The sequence below is a fragment of the Nicotiana attenuata genome, unplaced genomic scaffold (assembly GCF_001879085.1).
Source record: "Nicotiana attenuata strain UT unplaced genomic scaffold, NIATTr2, whole genome shotgun sequence".
Lineage (NCBI taxonomy): Eukaryota > Viridiplantae > Streptophyta > Magnoliopsida > Solanales > Solanaceae > Nicotiana > Nicotiana attenuata.
Window position 1 is genome coordinate 142,485 of NW_017671197.1, and position 17,133 is coordinate 159,617.

The window sequence follows — 17,133 nt, forward strand, 5'->3', positions numbered from 1 at the left end:
TTGCTGCAACACGAAAAGTTCCAACATAATATACTGGAGATTGATGCACCTGTGTATGAACTTCCTGCATATTATGCTGGACCAGTATATTATACTGGAGTTTCAGTATATTATGCTTGAATTCCAGTAAATTATGCTGGAATATTTTTCGGATTTTGAATAGTGTTTTCGTTCAAATTGATCTTTTCATGAAAAGTGATTAAATTTGAATTACTTTTGAAACTATGACTATTTTTGAGTGACCACTTGTAAATGTGATTATTTTTGAATTTCTCTGAAAAATAACTGATCCGGTAATTCATAGAGCTCAATCTAGGCAGGCCCAGTAATAAACCGAATCATTGACTTGTGCGAGGGTTTGGCCAAGTAACATCTAGTTGGGTCGGTACGAGATACATACTATGGCACGAAAAGCAAGCATACAATTCCAATTCTGTCCTCCTTTCCCGCTCTCTCAATCGCATTTCGCAAACCCATTTCCCGCCAAATCCAAAACGTTTTACTACTTTATCCTAACCCTAACAAATGAAACCAAGTAAAAGTAAGATCTAAGTCAGAGGAAGGAAGAGAGCAACAAAACTTTCATCCGACAATGAAGATCAGATCCACTAAGATGCGAGAAGCTCACAAGAGCAGCAATGGCGTTGGGTCGTTCTGCTCGGTTTTATGGGATCAGCAAGGCGAACACATTGTCACTGCATCTTCTTCTGATTCTTCAATTTGCATTCAAGATGCTTTTTTGCCAGCTAATCCCCCTAAAGTTGTTCGACATCATAGAGATGGCGTCACCGCTTTGGCTCTCAGCCCTAATTTCACCTGTCTAGCCTCTGGATCTGTTGACCATTCCGTCAAACTCTACAAATTTCCTGGTATATGCTCGCTTTTCTCTTAAGGGATAAGGATTTTGTTTAATTCCTTTAGTTTTCTGCTTCTCAGTTTCCTGTTGTAGGCAAAATGATTAATGGAGCTCTAAGTTGACCGAAAAAGGAATCTATCTGAATTATTTGTCAACTTAGAGTGAACTACTTATGCGTGCATAATATTTCTGTTATATTTTGTAACTTTTAATGCATTTTTTGTATCATATATACCTGAATTTTGTGTTGTTTTTTCATGCTTTCATTTCCAGAAAATGAGTGTTATGGACAAGTGGTCAATCGTATTAATTGAAGGTTAATTGTTTGAACAGCCAGAGTTTTGGGGAGTTGGGGGGAGGTGCGCTGTTATCCGAACATCTCAAAATACTGCATTATTTACCTTGGAACATAGTATTTTCGTCCTGTTGCTATTCTAACAAAAAATTGTCAATCTTGTCCCTTATAAGTTGGTCCCTTCATAAGAATCCCGTGTGATCACTGGTTCATGAAACCCCTAACCATACAATAGTGTATACTACAATTAGTTGTGTTTCTCTCATAAGGATGGATTCTCTACTATTATTTAGTTAGGTCACTCTTTCGGTTCACGACCTACATGAGACCTCATTATTTGTCAGTGTCAACATCAAGCTTGACTAAGATGTTAGTTTGAGAAGTTGAGCTGGTCCTTTGTTTTTCCAACATTTGCAGCTGCTAAATATGATGTGGAATTTTTAGATAGTATGATAAAAAGAAAAATTAAAAGTGCATTAATGTCTTCATTCACTTGGCTCATACAAAGCTTTTCCTTTTGAACTATTTTTCTTGACATCAATTTTAAGGGCTGAATACTTGAATCAAATGCCGCAAAATCCTGACCTAAGTTATGAGAGATAGGCAGCTTCCCAGCAACCTTTCTTGTGCTGGTTGAAGTGAAAAGGTTGTCTCCATATCTTGCCCCATTCACAACTCTCCACCCCTTTACGTAAAAGTAGAAATAGGACATAGTTGGCAAATAGAGTTACTCAGTGCCTATGCCGGCGGGAGATAGCTGGTACCCTGTGAATCTGTCGAGGTGCCTTCAAGCTGGCGCGGACACTATAATTATTAAAAAAGAGGAGAAAGAGGAAGAAAAAGAAAAAAGAAAATAGTAGAAATATACCTCAACTCTTTCATTTCTTCCTGATCATCTTAATCTTTTTTTTTCCTTTTGAATTCTTTTCCTTGATTTGGTTCCTTTCATCCACTTGTCTGTGTCTAACAGCTCTAGGCATTGTTGCTAGCTAATTAACAGCACTGATCTGGAGATATAGTTCTGTAATGATGCCTTAACTATTACTAAATCCATTTCGTTTTATTTAATGATATTCGGATTGTATGGATTTTAAGACGTTGGTTTGAATTATTTATTATACTAGTGATAGTGGAAAAAAATAGTAACATAATGGTTGAAAAGTTAGTTTGATAGGGGAAACATCACATCAAAGTTTAAAAGGTTGAATAGTTTAATGAATTTGAATTCTTAAAAGTTGTAAAACTAGAATAAATATGGAATGGTTTCAAACATTTTGAGATGTCTCGAAATGGAAAGACTGCCATATAGATTGAAATAGAGGTGTATACTAACTTGTCTTTTTCTGCCAAATCTGGAATATCTGGTTTGGTATTCCAGCTGCTCATCAATTGCTGTTTACTGATTGCCATCTTGGTTTGTTGGTTGTTTTGATTGTTTGCATCAGGAGGGGAGTTTGAGACAAATATTACCAGATTTACCTTGCCTATACGGACACTTGCTTTCAACAGATCTGGAACAATGCTAGCAGCTGCTGGTGATGATGAAGGCATCAAACTTATAAATACCATTGATGGCTCGATCGCAAGAGTCCTTAAAGGACATAGAGGGTCCATCACTGGCATAGCTTTTGATCCCAAAAGTGAATACCTGGCTTCAGTTGATTCAATAGGGACTGTCATGATCTGGGAACTCCAGTCAGGGAAAACAATTCATGTCTTAAAAGGAATAGCTCCTGTCATTGGGTCTGATTTTTCTTCTATGAACATAGTTAGCTGGAGTCCTGATGGGGAGCTATTAGCTGTTCCTGGCCTGAAAAATGATGTGGTGATGTATGACAGAGACACTGCAGAAAAACTGTTTTCACTTAGAGGTGATCATGTACAGCCCATTTGCTTTTTGTCTTGGTCACCAAATGGAAAGTATATGGCTACTTCTGGACTAGATAGACAAGTTTTGATATGGGATGTTGATAAGAAACAAGATATTGATCGGCAGAAATTTGATAATAGGGTAACTTGTATGGCATGGAAACCAATTGGCAATGCATTGGCAGTAATTGACATCATGGGAAAGTATGGTGTCTGGGAATCAGCTGTACCTTCTTCAATGAGATCTCCCACGGAAAATGTTCCTGTTTTAGGTTCTAAAAATGGTCATGGTCTTCTTTTCTTTGATGAAGAGGAAGAAAACCCAAGTGCATCTGGAAGTTTAAGTGACCTTGGAGAAGATAGCCACGGTGAATCTGAACCATTTAGCAGAAAAAGATTACGCAAAAAGCATAGTTATGACGATGATTGGGAAGAAGACTCTAAAGAAGAGTTGGAGTTGCTTCCAAAAGCTGAACCTCGTAAGAAGGCTCCTCACAGTCACAGGGATAGTTCAGATAATAAAAGAAATGAGCTCAAGAGTGTCGCAATTTCCGCAGGACAAAAAATGCAAGAAGCTTTTCAGCCAGGCACAACTCCACAGCTGCCCGGCAAAAGACGTTTTCTATGTTACAGTATGCTTGGCAGTATAACCGCGATGGAGCATGATGGATACTCTCACATAGAGGTATTGCAGCTTGTTTGTTTTTGTATCTTTGTCTTTATATCTATTTGAAAACTTTTTATGTCATTTTTATTCTTATTATACAAAGTTGAACTTTGAACATGTTTCAACAATCATCTTTATTTCAAGTGATTGGCTTTTAATTGTTTCATGGATAGAAACTATGGTCTTCAACTTGTCATCCAGAACTAGCCAGTGAAAAAACAGCCTACCGATTATGCAAGCCATGTTGAGAGGGCAATTCATCTCATGTTTACCATAGACCTACGTATGAATGAGTTGTTCAACTAACATGATAACTTCAATGCAGATTGATTTTCATGACACAAGTAGTGGTCCCCGAGTCCCTGCAATGACTGATTATTTTGGTTTCACAATGGCTTCTTTAAATGAAAATGGAAGTGTATTTGCAAATCCATGCAAGGGTGAGAAGAATATGAGTACGCTCATGTATCGTCCTTTCAGTAGCTGGGCTAATAACAGTGAGGTTAGTGATATAATCTTTGATTTCAACTAATCCGTACATCAAAATGTTTCAGAAGTCTGGTGTTATGAAACTTGTTACCTGTGACGTGGCTAACTCTGATTTAATTATGCAACATCAGTGGTCAATGCGATTTGAAGAGGAAGAAGTAAGAGCAGTTGCACTAGGAACTGGTTGGGTAGCTGCTGTTACAAGTTGTAATTTTCTTCGCATCTTCACTGAGGGTGGCCTGCAGGTATATATATTCAGATACTGTATGCTTAGGGTTTGTAATTTGGTTCCTTTCGTGCCTTCAAAAATAATCTCCCTTAGTTTCAAATTGAATGTTCTTTTAACTTCATGTAATTGTAAGAAAATAACATTCACTTGTAATAGTTAATGGAAGTCGTTCCCTTGTAATAGTTAATGGAGGTGCAGTTTGAATTTGTGTTACTTATTGACAAGGGTCTCTAGTTAATGGACTGGTTTTTGGTTTATTTTATACCTTTGATGTTTAAGATAAGTTGTGAAATTGGTCATTGTTTTAGCAGTATCTGAAATAGACCTATGACAATCAACTTGAGATAGATGGAGTATTTCAAATGTCGTAGTCAATCTTTTGATTATTCTGGAAATGATTCTGAGACAGTTCCTTTTCTTTTTTGGATTGAAATACAAGAGACACATTCTTTCCCTCGATGGACCAGTGGTTACTGCAGTAGGCTATAAGGATGAACTTGCAGTTGTCACACATGCATCTTCCCCTCTTCCCTCTAACGAACAGGTACAGTTCATTGTTACATCATGTGGTTAAATTCTTTTATTTCAAGTTTTGATGCCTTGTAAATCCCTGTGAGCAGTTATCAGGATATGAAGAATTAATTTCAATAAGGCTATACAGTGGCTCCTGATTAAAAGGAGATATTAGGTCAGTTTTGACAGTGTGTCACAGTAGATTACTTATCAAAAAGTTGTGTCACAGTAGATCTTTACAACTTATTATTTAAAAAATGTCCTTGTTCATGGTGTGCACTGATCAGATTTCAATCTGTCTGGATGATCACTCAAAGCGCCACTGACCAATACTTCTTTCTTAAAGAAAGAATTTAATAAATTCTAACCTTGTCTAGGCTTATGCCTGTTACATGCAAGTTAAGCTTGTCTTACCCTTCCATATGTTTTTGACCTGGTCTGAAGAAAATAAATTCATTTCAAATGAAATGGATGGAGCTCAGGACTAACAATTTAGGGCCTACTTAAACTTTGCTTATAACCAAGGCAGATCATAACTATTCATGTTGATTAGATATAACAGGATTTGCTATGATTTGGTGGTTGGAATATATAGTTGTTTTTCTTCAGTTCCCTGGACTAGGATTTTATATTTAAATTCATATATATATATATATATATATATATAAGTACTTTTTGGACTGATCGATTGATGATGACTGGAGAAGAGGTGGATTGGTGTATTGATCATAGAACTTTGAAATTCCATACAGATTCTTGAATTTAGAGTCTTCAATACTCGTAATGGAACACAACCTCGCCGAGGAAGACTTCCATTGACTCCTGGTTCATGTTTATCATGGTTTGGTTTTAGCGAAGAAGGACATCTTAGTTCTTTTGACTCTAAGGTGAGAAATCATTGGCCATTAAATCAGAGACCAGAGATTATTCTTAAGATTGCTAAATTTGAAGTTGATTTCTTAACTGCAAATATAGGGTGTGCTAAGGGTATTTACTAATCAATATGGCGGCAGTTGGCTTCCGCTTTTCAGGTATAACTACCACCCCACTTGTCCACTAGTTACTGTATAGATGTTACAAATACTTGTTCCTTTACAAATTAGAAATTTCAGTGCCAGCAAATTGAAGAAGCCAGAAGAAAACTATTGGGTTGTTGGGTTAAACACAAGCAAGTTGTTCTGTGTCATTTGCAAATCTCCGGACTCCTTCCCAGAGGTATGGTGCTTTGTTGCAGCGTGTTTCTTGTCATATATACTATCGCACCTTTCTAATCCTCTGGCTGTATTTTCAGGCCACTCCGAAACCTATTCTTACTCTTATGGATCTTTCATTTCCTCTTGCTTCATCTGACCTTGGAGCAGAAAACCTGGAGAATGAATTTATAATGAATAACATGCATCTCCATCGGGTATGTATATGTTAAGATTTCCTTACTGTTGCAAAAAAATCAATGGGAATTCACGTTGATAGATAGTTTTGCTGTTTGCTGGATTTGCATTCAGATTCAGAGCACAATTGAAGAAATGGAAGCTGCTGGTGAGGACAGCAGTTTGCTTGATGATGAGGCTTTTAATACTGAAGCTGCTCTTGATAGATGCATCCTGAGGCTCATTGCATCCTGCTGCAATGGTTAGTTTTCTGTAAAGCTGGATGCAGCAAGCCTACAATACCTTAGTTTCCTACTTTTCCACTTAATGTGTTCTTAAATTTTGATATTGGCTTTTTTCCCTTCTCTTATCAGGTGATAAGCTAGTGAGAGCTACTGAACTCGTAAAGCTTCTGGCTTTGGAAAAATCAGTCAAAGGTGCTATAAAGCTTGTTACAGCCCTGAAACTACCAAATTTGGCAGAGCACTTTAATTCCATATTGGAGGTAGGGACGATACCTCAATGGAAGAATTTGATTGTCAGATATTAGTTACTTAGATTATTTGGGTTTCTTAATCTTGTGAATTTGTATTTCTACAGGAAAGATTGAATAAAGAAACAACTGGTAGCACAATTCCTGCATCTACTGAGATGAAATGCGATACCTCCTTTAATGCTCAGGCTGCATTAACCAAGTCCCATTTTACGGTTGAAAGCAGCAAAAGATTGGAACTAGAGAGTTCCCCCTCCCAAAATTTGTTAGCTCCTTCTCTCACGAAAAAACGGTCATTGGAGGAACCAAGCAAGGATGTAAATATAGATACAGAAAATGCTAGAGCCAGAAAATTGGAAATGGCAAGGGATTTCAAAAATGCATTTGATTTGAAGAATGCTAAGAAGTTGAAGGATGAAAAGGATAAGGTGGATGAAGTGGAAGATGCAAGAAAATTAGAGAATGCAAACAAACTGGAAGATGGAGAAGATAAGAATGGAGAGGCGAATAAGGTAACAACACAACGCCCCTCTAATCCGTTTGCAAAATCATCGAACAACAAACAAAGTGCATCCTTGTTTGATTCCCTCAAGAAAAAGGTAAAAACTGACAGATGATGCATTTGTAACTGAAAAGACTGGAACGTTATCCCAAAGTCTCTTGTAATAGAGAAAGTTGTATATGATCGATATAACACTAGGTTTTTAGGTAGCCCTTGTATCTATTTAAGCAATACAATGTGGAAGCAGTTGACAAGAGTTGAATTCGATAATCCGCAATAATGCAGAAATGAGTATCCACTTGTACCGTTAGGTTGCTGGCATCCATTGATGTTGAAGAGTTCCTGTGTTTTCAGTTAGTATCGTTTATGCTTATGTAAGTATTTATTTATATACATCACATTGCCTGTAATTCATTGTCAAGGTGATTCTCTTCCTTGTTTTATTCGTGGGTTGGAGTTAGAAGAATTAGTGAAGTCGAAGAACCGGAACGTGAATTTGTGAGAGATTTTGGGCTTTTGCAATATTATGTCTTCATGTTAGAAAATCAGGTGAAACTGGTGAAAAAAATCATATAGAGGATGAATAATAGCGCATTGCATTAAATTTAAAATAGGAAGAAGGATTACTAAAGGGAATAAAATAAAGTGGATATGTTATTTTTCTTATAGATTTCAAACTAAAAGGAAAGTAAATATTCTATAATATTGTAGCATATATATTCTACAATTAAGTATATCCTAGTAAATTAGAAGAAAAGAATATTTGGAATACCTTTAAATATATTTTAACACTTCAACGTTCTTAATTAACACGTAGAAGCACATATAATATTCTCACCAAATCGTATTAACTTATCATGGTTAATTGGTAAATAAGGTAAATATACATATCACTTAATAATAATTAGCTGATAAAAGTATTATGCAAAAAACATATAGTATTATCTATTTATTTCTTTGGTTAACTTAAAAAGTGACCGCAAGCATACGGGAGAAGGAATAAGGGATACATCACTGTCCGCCAAAAATTGACGAGATCCAGAATAAAGGATACCCAAGGACTAAATTTAAAATTCAAACACAGCTGGTCCAAACAAAGGGGAAAGAAACAGATATATTGACGTTTTAATAATTTCACACGCCAAGAAAATCAACTGCTTACTCTTACCCACACACACCTACCAGAAAACCATCAATACAAGGAAACACAAAGCCAAAAACGGAGTCCTTCATAAAAAATAGCGTATTTCTTCACCTTCAGCAATGGCTCAGGTCTCAATCTCGCTGCTCAATTTCCTCAACGAAGGCGAAGACAACGTTAACGGACATCCAAACGCCGTTATTGAAGACCTCGACTCTTCTCCTTACTGGGCTCATGATTTCGGTGAAAACTTCGACGTTTTCACTGCCCCAGATCTCTCCGATTTCCCTACACGCCCCCAAATCTCTTTAACCCGTCAACGGCGCACGAATTTTCCCTTAAGCGACGACGTTTCGGAACCCGATTCGGTTATCACCACAATGGATTTTTTGGACCGGGAGAACCAAGTAAACTTCGTCATGGACCTGTTCCAGCAACGCGTGGAGCAATCCCAATCTTCGAACCGAGTGATTTCGGACCCTGATTTGCTTCATATTTCGGAGCCGGAGTTAGAGGCCAGTTTCGGTGTGATTGAAGGGAATGATGTTATGGGCTTGAGTAGCTTAGACCTAGATTTTGGGCTAGGGTTAGGTTTTTGTGGGGACGCCGATAATTCTGGGTTCCATGTTGAAGACTGCAATGGCCCAGAGCAGTTCGTTAGTGGGCTGCAGGTTGTGGATATTGGATCGGATTCGGATCCTGATGAGAACTGCGTTATGGGCAGGCTTTTCAATGTGGATGAAGGTGATGACGATGAGGAAAATATTTGTGATAACGAGAGTGATGACCCGAGCCTTAGGCTGTGTTGGGATTCATTCCAGTTGGAGGATGATCATAGGGATGTGAATAATGAGGACTTTGAGTGGGAAGAAATTGATGGTAGAGTTGATGAGAGAGAGATTCTTAGCATGTTTTTAGACGATGAGGAAATATCCGAATCTGCTCCTGCCCTAGAGGATAGGGCCGGAGAGTTGGAAAATTTGGAGTGGGAGTTTCTGTTGAATGTTCACGATTTGGAGCCTGACCCTGAAACTGGAAATCTGGAATTCGATTTAGCTCGTCATATTGATCAAGACGATTACAATTACACTGCTGAATATGAGCTGTTATTTGGACAGTTTGCAGAGGGCGAGAATGGTTTAGTTGGAAAACCACCAGCTTCTAAAACTGTTGTTAGAAACCTTCCGACTGTGGCTGTGAGTAAAGATGATATAGAGAAGAACGATGCTACTTGTGCAATCTGCAAGGATGAGATGAATTTGGGGGAAAAGGCTAGACAGTTACCGTGTGCTCATAGGTATCATGGCGACTGTATTCTGCCTTGGCTTGGGATTAGGAATACCTGTCCAGTTTGTCGACATGAGATGCCCACTGATGATCCTGATTATGAGAGGAGGAGAAGGGTCCCGACTCAGAGAGTTGGTCAACTTGATTGAAGGTATACTTTTTGCATTTGGGTTGATGGCTTGACAAGCAATGCATCTGCTCTTTGTTGATCTGCTGTTGGAATTAGTTGTTGGTTTCCTTGAATTAAGATTCTTAATATATTAGATGATTTTGATGTTAGTAATTTGTGGATGTCTTATTGCCTTGACTATTATATGTTGAAAACTTAGTATATAGAGCAAGTTCAGTAGAAGGAATGAATTGTTTATTTAATTTGAGTTTTCTTTGTAAATTTACTATTACACCTTATAGATTGTATAAAGCTCACAGGATATAACTCTCATTGATATTCATCAATGAGTTCTTGGTAGCTCCTATGTTGAATGCACCACGTGAAAGTAATTTCAAGTTTGCAGGGAAAAATATTTCCACTTTTTTACAGATGTTTAAGATGGGATGTTCTTGCTTGTTTGAAAGTAATTTCATGGACTCTTTCAATGTCGCACAAGACTGAATATTTGAAAATTGAGGTCCAAGGAGTCATTGGCATTGAGAATCTTTATTTAAAAGTTGAGCATAAGTAAAACAGCAATAGTTTTGAAAGACAACAAAGTCAGATCCTTGTTAGGGAAATCGGGTTTTCTCAAATATTTGAGAAGTAAGCACATCTCATCATATTTGCAAAATAGTCCATCCTGCTAGTCATATGCATAAACAGGTCCTTAATAGCAGCTGCAGTTCACTGTGTTTGACCTGAGAGCATGTATGAGCAAGCTCTTCAATATGTCATAATAATTTCTGAGCCGAGAATAGTAATAATGAGGCCATAGATGGCCAAATCAGGATTAACTTGAGCACTAGTTCAATTTAAGCATGTGTTTGTGCTCTGCATTTCTGTTTTATCTGTGTTTTTATTTTGTTGCTATTGAGACATTGGGTCAAGTTCATTAGACAGTTCAAGTACTATTTAGGACCACATTTTACTGCAACCGGATGATATTTGAATGTGATCTGAAGATTGTATGTCATCTTTGGTGCATGGAATTTAACTCATATTCCCATTTCAGGGTATAGTAGGCCTGGTTCATCACGAATAGTTATCAGTCGCTTCACAACCTAGCAAGGCAAAAGCAGATTTCTCAGTGGGACTGTGACTGCTTGCAATTAGAGTGCACCTCCTCCCAATGCCATCAGGATGTGAATTGACTGAAGAGCATTGGTAGATCAAGAGAGTGTGTATGGCCAACAAGGGTGATGAGCTAGTCGGTCAAGGTTGGAGAGAGCTTAATGGAAATTTGTTTGGATAACTAAACCTTTGTTCTGAAGCCAAGGGAACCTTTATCCCATCCTCTGGTATCAAAAGAATTAAGACTTTTCTGTTTGTTTATATTTTTAAGAGAGTGAAACTATGAAGTTGCAGATCATGGGGAAGTTTTTTAGATGGAGCTTGTTAGTTGTAGGCTAAAATGTGGAGAAGTCGGAGTGTCGTGCAGTGTATTATAAGGCAATCTGCGACCAAAGTGATAGTCTTGCCAACTTGTACATTATCGTTCTTGAATTTCTACTTTTGATGGTGAAAATTAATGATATTGCAATGTGTTATACCATGCATATTCACATCGACACCACATGTTTAACTTTCTCTTGGAAAAATACGAAGATGAACAAAGATGTCCATTTCCTCTCTTTCCTACATCAGTAAGGTTAAACCCCCTTTAGCGTCAAAAGGCGCTTAACAAAATTGAGGTCAATGTGGCAAACGCATTACATTCTTATAACATCAAGGGTCGTTAAATGGTTAAAGGACTAATTCCTGAAGCAACCTCTCAAATTGATCAGACCACTAGAACTTCACATACACATTAAACTAACATGAAATTGATACTTTTCAAAGTTCAGAACATTCTTCTCTCAAAAAATGAGTTAAGGAATCAATTTTCAGTGGCCCTAAATCATTTATATATAGTAGCATTTAGTGAAGAATAAAGTTGATTTATTTGGAGGAAAAAATGCTAGAAGTAAAACCAATATGATCTCCAAAATCACATGAAAAAGTATGGAGAATCCATTGAATAAACAACAGGAATTAGATAATGCCGACAGTTCCAAAGAAAAACCTCTGAAGGCCGTGCCAAATAACTCCATTCATCTCTTTCTGCCACCCCTTTCTCTCAGAGAGACAGTGAGTGTTTCTCCAGATGCAACATTATAGTATGCAAGAGACAGGTTGTCCTTAAGAAAACCTGCTTTTCCACTCAGCTTCTGTTTGTTTGCAGGAAGCTGGATCTCCCCAGAGATATTCTCTTTTAGACTGCCAATGGTTTCGGACAGAGATTGCACTGTGATTTCCAGAACTTGTCCTTTGAGATTACCTTCCTCTGTATTTGGCACAGATACATTGATCCTTGCAGGTTCCGAGTTCTGAGCCAAAAACTGCTCTTCAGGAATGAGAACAGACTCATCAAGCTTTTGCCTCTTCGGCTCTGGCTCTTCAGGAAGAGGGGCTTCCTCTACTGGAGGTGGTGGCAGCATTCCTTGGGGCATAGGAGGAGGTGGCACTATATGTATTCTGAGCTGGGACATCATGAGGGGAACAAAGGGTCGAGGTGCTCCCAAAGGTGTAAACTGTGATACAGGAGATGGTGGAACAGGAAGATTATGTGAATTCATAGTCATTAATGGAGGCATTGGTGGACAATTCACCATGAGATTTTGCTGACCGGGCATTTGTGGCATTGGAGGAGTTGGGGGCTGGACCTGAGGAATCATGTTGACCATAGGAGGTCGAGGTGGAGGCAGAGCAACGACTACAGCACTAGTGGGAGTGGAATACTTGATTGTATTAGGAGGCGTAGGATATTCAGCTGCTTAGGCACTTCCTTCTTTTTCTTTATCTCTGCCTTGATTGCATTTGAAACTTCTTCTTCTGTAGTACCAAATATATCAGGACGTGTTTGTGCAAGACGAATAATGTTCCTAGAAATCTCATCATCCTGAGCAAGAGTTGTCTCCCTAATATTAGCAAACATTCTCTCCTTCTGTTCCTTGTACTTGGGATCAATGAGTGATATCCTCATATGTTCAGACATCTCATTAATAGGAATTAACTCACCGGTTATAGGACAGACAACATACTTAGTTGAGTCCCTTTCTGCCTGGATCCTCTCTTCAAGCCTTTTCCAGTTCTTCACAATTAGCATTGGTGGGTCCCCTTCCTCTCGAATAGCCACACTCTTGACATAAACATTCTCTTCAACATTCGCGTCTCTTGTACCTTCTTCGACAAGCTGCACCTCTTCTTCATCCATCTCCATTTCCACCTCATCAACATACTCTTCCCGCTCCAATGTAGGCAGCATCTTGCTCCTCCTTATAACCTCCTCAAGAGTCATAGGTGGAGGTAAATCCTGATCCTCATCATAATCAGCAAAATCTATAGTCTCAACAACAACAAAATCATGCCAATCAATCATTGCCATCTGTAACCTCTTCTGTTCTATCTCATTTTCAGCTTTCTTCCTAGCCTGCTCCTGTGACCTTTCCCACTCCAACCGATGCAGACATCGGTCCAGGACTGTAGACATGTCAATAGCACTCTTACCCAGTTTATCCTTCAAGCCTTTAGGAGGCACGAGGACTTTGGAATACGCATCTGCAGTTGAAGTGAAAAACATGAACAACATGCTGTGTGTAGGGTTTAGAAAATTAAACTGGGGATTGTTATTCTCCCTGTTTATTAACCCTATTAAGAAAGACTTGCCATTTATGGCCACAAATTGTGCTGTAAGCTTAATAATATCTACCTCTTCACGTGTGATCCCTTCAGGGAGTAGAACAGTGTATTGCTCTGCCTCTGGTGGATCAACAACCTTTTTGACAGGCCTAAATTGGGCTGACGGATCAGGCGTAGCAGCTTCGTCGTCAGCAGAATCAGCTGTGTACAGAAGCCTGATCCTGTGCGCGAGCTTGTCACGACCCGGATTTCCCCACCCTCGGGGGTCGTGATGGCGCCTACTCGTAGAAGCTAGGCAAGCCACAAATCATAAACTCCTACCTATTTCATTTTAAATCCTTTTATCAATCATAACAACAAGCGTTAAATATTTAAATGACAGCAGAATATGAAATTAAAGCGGAAGACTTAAATAAAATATAAAACCAAACTATCCTGAAGACCAACACATGCCTCTAACCAGAACCTGGTGTCACAACATCCACGGACTACTAAGAGTACTAAATACAATCGTTTGAAAGAAATATAACACTGTTGTCTCGAGAACATGAGATAACAGAATGAAATATAAGATAGAGGAGACGCCGGGCCTGCGGACGCGTGCAAGGCTACCTCGGAGTCTCGATGGACTGAAGGCTGGCTCCCGAGCTACTACTGCTGTCCGGGACCTGGATCTGTGCAAAAGAGCACAGAGTGTAGTATCAGCACAACCGACCCCATGTGCTGCTAAGTGCCTAGCCTAACCTCGGCGAAGTAGTGACGAGGCTAGGACCAGACTACCAAATAAACCTGTGCATTTATATAATGTACAGCGGAAAGTAAAGCAGGAATAAACAAGTAAGGATGGGAGGGGGGAAACATGTTGCCGGGAGATAACAGTTGAAACAGAATCTCAAGAGAATTATCAGGAAACCAAAATTCAACTTCTAACAAGGATAAGGAAAACAAAGGCAGGTTTCACTCTCGGTTCACAACTCGTTGCAGGCGTGCAATCCGATCCCATTTCATTATATCTCGTGGTAGGCGTACCACCCGCTCCCATTTCATTAAATCTCGTGGTAGGCGTACCACCTGCTCCCATTTTATTAAATCAACAGTTCTTCCAAATGAAATTTACTCCACCAAACGCAACAATTAATACGAATTCATAAGACAACAAGTACACAATAATTATGACTCACTGAGGAAAACAAGTAATGACAAGTAGCAATTAATTATGGACTTTAAGGAGCAAATAGGCAATTTAATATTTAGTATGCTAAATGTCAAGTAGCAATTAAGTCACATAAACATGTAGCAATTATAGCATAAATTCAAGGCATAATGCTGCGCAAGGATGCCTCGAGCCAAAAATAACAAGTAACACAATAAAGGAAAATGCTAACATAAAGAATCACAGTAATAGTGGAATAAGACAACTAATGCACTTGAACCGATAACAACAAGAAAATCAGTAAATAAAAGTAAAGGACAACATAACTCAATTATCAGCAAGAATCAGGAAAATCAAAGATAACTGCACGACATCACCCTTCGTGCTTTTACTCCCGTCCTCACCAAGCAATAATATAATGAAAACGTGCACGACATCACCCTTCGTGCTTTTACTCTCTTTCCTCACCAAAACAATTAGAATAATAAAATGTGCACGACATCACCCTTCGTGCTTTTACTCTCTTTCCTCACATATAATCAATAGAATTGGCACAGAATGGTACATCGTGCGGCACGGCATCACCCTTCGTGCTTTACACTCTTTCCTCACAATAGAAAACAATGCACGGCATCACCCTTCGTGCTTTAACACTGTTCCTCACCCAAACAACAATCACAAACAAGGGCAAGGAAAATAAACAGGAACATATAGGAATCCCGGCAAGGGAACAACGATTTAACAATTAAATCCCGGCAAGGGAGCAACAAGTAAATAATTAAATCCCGGCAAGGGAACAACAATTAACTAATTAAATCCCGGCAAGGGAGCATTTCAATAACTCTTTCTCTATCTTTAACTTGTACTTCATAACTCACTTTACCACTTGAGCCAATGCTCCAAAGGGTTTAATCATCTCATATACTTTTACAATTCATAATATAACTCGAGCCAATGCTCCAAAATGTTCAAAGGTCTCAATTCCTCCCACAAACTTTTCACAACAACTAGAAATCATCACCAAAGCATGAAGAATACAACGAAATCATGAAAATCACAATATAAGACTCACGGTCATACTTAACACCAACGTATAGATACTCGTCACCATGCCTATACGTCGTACTCAACAATTATCACATAGCAAATAGGACTAACTCCTAATCCCTCAAGCTAAGGTAAGACCAAACACTTACCTCGATGCCTTGAACACAACTCAAGTCTCAATTATAGCTATACCCCTTGATTCCACCCCCAATTCGCTCGTATCTAATCACAAATTACTTAATTACATCAATAAACACTAAATGAATCAACCCCAATGCATGAAAATGAGTTTTCCAAAGTTTTACCCAAAAAGTCAAAAATTACCCCCGGGCCCACGTGGTCAAAACCCGAGGTTTGAACCAAAACCTGATTACCCATTCCCCCACGAACTCAAATATATAATTTGTTTTGAAATCGGACCTCAAATTGAGCCCAAATCCCCAATTTTTGAAAAACCTAGGTTCTACCCAAAACATCCAATTTCTCTCATGAAAATCTTTGATTTTAGGTTGAAATCATGTTAAAAGATGTTAATGATTGAAAGAAATGAGTAAAAACTAACTTACAATTGATTTGGAAGAAGACTTGTTCTTGGAAAATCTCCTAAGTGTATTTGGGTTTGAGAAATATGAAAAATGAAGCTCAAAATCGTTTATGTGTAAAAATTGCAGGTCTCAGTTATGGGAAATGCGAACAGGGGTTCGGAATTGCGAACCCCGACCTGCTGATGTGGGAATTGAGAGAATAATGTTCGCATTTGCGAACACTGACGAAATCCAGGACTTTCGCATTTGCGAAATTTGCATCGCATTTGCGATACCTCAGCTTCCCCAGCCATCATCGCATTTGCGAGAGGCTGTTCGCAATTGCGATATCGCTTTTGCGATGATGGAGTCGCATTTGTGACTCAGGCTGCCAGTCCTCAGATTCGCATTTGCGATTAATTTGTCGTATTTGCGGGCTCAAAATTGCGAGCCTGGCTTCGCAAATGCGAAGCCTGCAGGTCAGTCCATACCAGCAAATTTTAAGTTCAAAAATGCAACCCATGGCCTATCCAAAACTCACCCGAGCCCTCGGGGCTCCAAACCAAATATACACACAACCTCAAGAATATCCTACGGACTTATTCGTGTGATCAAATCACCAAAATAACATCATAAACATCGAATTAAACCTCAAAATCCATGAATTCTTTCAAACTTTATAAAACATCAAATTTTCCAATTTAGGTCCGAATCACGTCAAACGACGTCCGTTTTTCACCAAATTTTACAGGAATGACTTAAACCATATATAAGACCTGTACCGGACGCCGGAACCAAAATACGGGCCCGATACCAACACGTTCTAATCAATTTTCATTTCAAATTTCCTTAAACAATTTCAGAAAACA

At 38.7% G+C, this 17,133-nt stretch overlaps 2 protein-coding genes and 1 pseudogene across 2 annotated transcripts; 2 read left to right on the forward strand and 1 right to left on the reverse strand.

The window, feature by feature from the left end:
• Nucleotides 1-422: 422 nt before the first annotated feature.
• Nucleotides 423-7,713, forward strand: LOC109206612 (WD repeat and HMG-box DNA-binding protein 1). The gene is made up of 12 exons (XM_019369450.1): nucleotides 423-869; nucleotides 2,597-3,705; nucleotides 4,013-4,189; nucleotides 4,308-4,421; nucleotides 4,845-4,949; nucleotides 5,671-5,805; nucleotides 5,894-5,949; nucleotides 6,031-6,133; nucleotides 6,210-6,326; nucleotides 6,421-6,547; nucleotides 6,660-6,790; nucleotides 6,886-7,713. Exons 1-12 carry the CDS (start codon nucleotides 593-595, stop codon nucleotides 7,393-7,395), a joined length of 2,961 nt encoding a protein of 986 aa, XP_019224995.1. The 5' UTR covers nucleotides 423-592; the 3' UTR covers nucleotides 7,396-7,713.
• A 643-nt stretch (nucleotides 7,714-8,356) lies between these two features.
• LOC109206613 lies at nucleotides 8,357-11,416 on the forward strand. Its single transcript, XM_019369451.1, has 2 exons — nucleotides 8,357-9,859; nucleotides 10,875-11,416. The coding sequence occupies exon 1, from the start codon at nucleotides 8,544-8,546 to the stop codon at nucleotides 9,855-9,857; it is 1,314 nt and encodes a 437-aa protein (XP_019224996.1). The 5' UTR covers nucleotides 8,357-8,543; the 3' UTR covers nucleotides 9,858-9,859; nucleotides 10,875-11,416.
• A 536-nt stretch (nucleotides 11,417-11,952) lies between these two features.
• On the reverse strand, nucleotides 11,953-16,578 carry LOC109206606 (annotated as a pseudogene).
• Nucleotides 16,579-17,133: the final 555 nt, after the last annotated feature.